Source organism: Malurus melanocephalus, unplaced genomic scaffold, assembly GCF_030028575.1.
Source record: "Malurus melanocephalus ecotype Western Australia unplaced genomic scaffold, MMel_1.1 scaffold_1092, whole genome shotgun sequence".
In the NCBI taxonomy this organism is placed as follows: domain Eukaryota; kingdom Metazoa; phylum Chordata; class Aves; order Passeriformes; family Maluridae; genus Malurus; species Malurus melanocephalus.
In genome coordinates this window covers 90562-93112 of record NW_026624324.1, presented here as the reverse complement: position 1 = coordinate 93112, position 2551 = coordinate 90562, and the positions used below count along the sequence as shown (strand labels likewise).

Genomic DNA, 2551 nt, shown 5'->3' with positions numbered 1-2551 from the left:
TCCACCACAGCTCCTGAATGTCCCCTCCCACCACAGCTCCTGAATGTCCCCTCCCACCACAGCTCCTGAATGTCCCCTCCACCGTGCAGCCCTTGGGGACACTGCCCTGCCCTGCCTGGGCTGATGTGAGCTCTGTTCCAAACTGCTGTTGAATAAAATCAACTCTCGAGCTGTGTTCATTCCTGCTGCTAAGGCACTTTCTCTGAGCTCCACTGTAGCCTGAATTACTGCCCCTTCCTGTCCCTTCTCTCCCAAAATGCCTTGTGAGACAGGAATGCTGCCTCTCCAGCCATCCCACACAATTCACTGCATCCCACAAGGCTTTCCCYCCCTCTTTCAGACCCGAGACTGGAACGAGGAGCTGCAGACCACGCGGGAGCTGCCCCGCAAGAACCTGCCTGAGAGGCTGCTCCGAGAACGAGCCATTTTCAAGGTAACTTTGGGATGTGCAGGCAGCTCCTCACACAGCCCCTTCCCTGGGGTTTGTAGCCAAGCCACTAGCCAGGCTCATAGGAGTAAAAGCCACGGATTTGCCTAGCTGCTGGAAGGCTGTTGGGAGGAGAGGAGCAAAGGAAAAGTTTGCAGGGAGTGTTGGGAGCTGGGGGCCCATCCTGACGCAGCTTTCTCCCCACATTTCTCCAGGTTCACAGCGAYTTCACTGCAGCAGCCACACGAGGTGCTATGGCCGTCATCGATGGCAACGTCATGGCCATCAACCCCAGCGAGGAGACCAAGATGCAGATGTTCATCTGGAACAACATCTTCTTCAGCCTGGGCTTTGACGTGCGTGACCACTACAAGGACTTTGGTGGAGACGTTGCTGCTTACGTGGCTCCCACCAACGATCTCAACGGGGTGCGGACCTACAACGCCGTGGATGTGGAGGGGCTGTACACGCTGGGGACGGTGGTGGTGGATTACAGGGGTTACAGGGTGACAGCCCAGTCCATCATTCCCGGCATCCTGGAGCGGGAGCAGGAGCAGAGTGTCATCTACGGCTCSATAGACTTTGGCAAGACAGTTGTCTCCCACGCCAAGTACCTGGAGCTCCTGGAGAAGACCAGCAGGCCGCTGAAGATCCAGAAGCACAAAGTTCTCAACGACAAGAACGAGGAGGTGGAGCTGTGCTCCTCGGTGGAGTGCAAAGGCATTATTGGCAACGACGGCCGTCACTACATCCTGGACCTGCTMCGCACTTTTCCTCCAGATCTAAACTTCCTGCCTGTGGAAGGGGAGGATATGCCCGAGGAATGTAAGAAAATGGGGTTCCCCAAGCAGCACAGACACAAGCTTTGCTGTCTCCGGCAAGAGCTTGTTGATGCCTTTGTAGAACACAGGTGAGCAGAGCTCCCTCCCCCCTTCTCCCACCTGCAGCTGGGGATGGTCCAGGACCTGCTGCAGTGTCCAGGAACATCCCAGCAGAGCTCCCCAAGTGGGCAGCTCATTGCCCCATTGCTTGGCTGTGCAGATACAATTACACAAACTTAGTTTACAAGAGGTGAGAACACTGCGGATAGGGAGCCAGGGAAAGAGATGGTTTGTGTTTTAGTCTCCAGATCTGTTTTTGTTGGTTCCTGTCCAAACAGTTAGAAGTTCTTTTCCCTGCAGGTATCCTGTCTACTTGGTGGCTGGAAATGAGAAGGATTTATGCTTCTTTTTAAGGCTCTCCCAATGTCCTGAATGTTACATTTGAAAAAGCCCTGTTGGAAGAGCTGTAGGAGTGTTTGTGCTGGGATGTTTGGGTTGCTCGGGGASTGGGACACATTGCCATGGTGTGGTGCTCCCCATGGGGCTGCTCTGCTGTCACAGGTGACCAGAGCCTGAGCTTTGCTGGGAAGATGAGCCCTCCTGCTGCTGATGGAGGAGCTGGGCCTGCTGAGAGCCAATTCTGCAGCCAGCAGGCTCTGCCCATCGGGGACAGCTCTCAACCCAGCAGGATTGTGGCTGCAGGGGGATGCTCTCAGCCCAGCAGGATTGTGGCTGCAGGGTGCTGCTCCCAACCTGGCACATCCTGGGCCTCTTTCTGCCGAGCTCTCCTGCCCAAACTGCTGTGCTTTGTGTTTGGCTGATCTGGTGCATCTGCCAGTGAATCTTTCTGAGCTGGCTGTGGATGCTGCCCATGGGAAGCAGTTGTAACTGCTACAAGGACAATGCAAACCCACTKTTTTGCTTCTTCCAATAACGTGCACTCCTTGGATTTTTGGAAAGCTCACGGGAAGAGGGTGTATACCCTGCCTTTCCACAGGGAAGCTCCGGTCTGTAATGCTAACTTGGTGAGATTTCTCCCTGCAGAGCAGTGCTGATCCCCTGGGGTTCTGCTGTGCTGAATTTTCCTTTCCCTTCACTGCAGGTATCTGTTATTCATGAAGCTGGCTGCRCTGCAGCTGATGCAGCAGAAAGCCAACAAGCAGGAGAGCTCAGTGGCGCTGGAGAACGGAGCCTCTGCGGAGAACGGCGCCACAGACAGCGAGAGAACAGAGCCACAGGACAGCAAAATGGATGATGGAGTGACAGGACTGGAGCAGGTGAAGGAGCTGGCTGAGACCATCGC

The 2551-nt window shown here is 55.1% G+C and overlaps 1 protein-coding gene across 1 annotated transcript in view; it reads left to right on the top strand.

Moving 5' to 3' along the window:
• CLUH (clustered mitochondria homolog) overlaps positions 1 to 2551 on the top strand; it is a gene marked incomplete at its 5' end in the record, with an annotated part of 25199 nt that overhangs the window by 961 nt on the left and 21687 nt on the right. The window contains 3 exons of the mRNA XM_057386892.1: positions 341 to 433; positions 643 to 1337; positions 2351 to 2551. The exon at positions 2351 to 2551 is cut by the window's right edge and continues 8 nt beyond it. Coding sequence (XP_057242875.1) covers positions 341 to 433; positions 643 to 1337; positions 2351 to 2551 — 989 coding nt within the window. The remainder of the gene's footprint in view (positions 1 to 340; positions 434 to 642; positions 1338 to 2350) is intronic.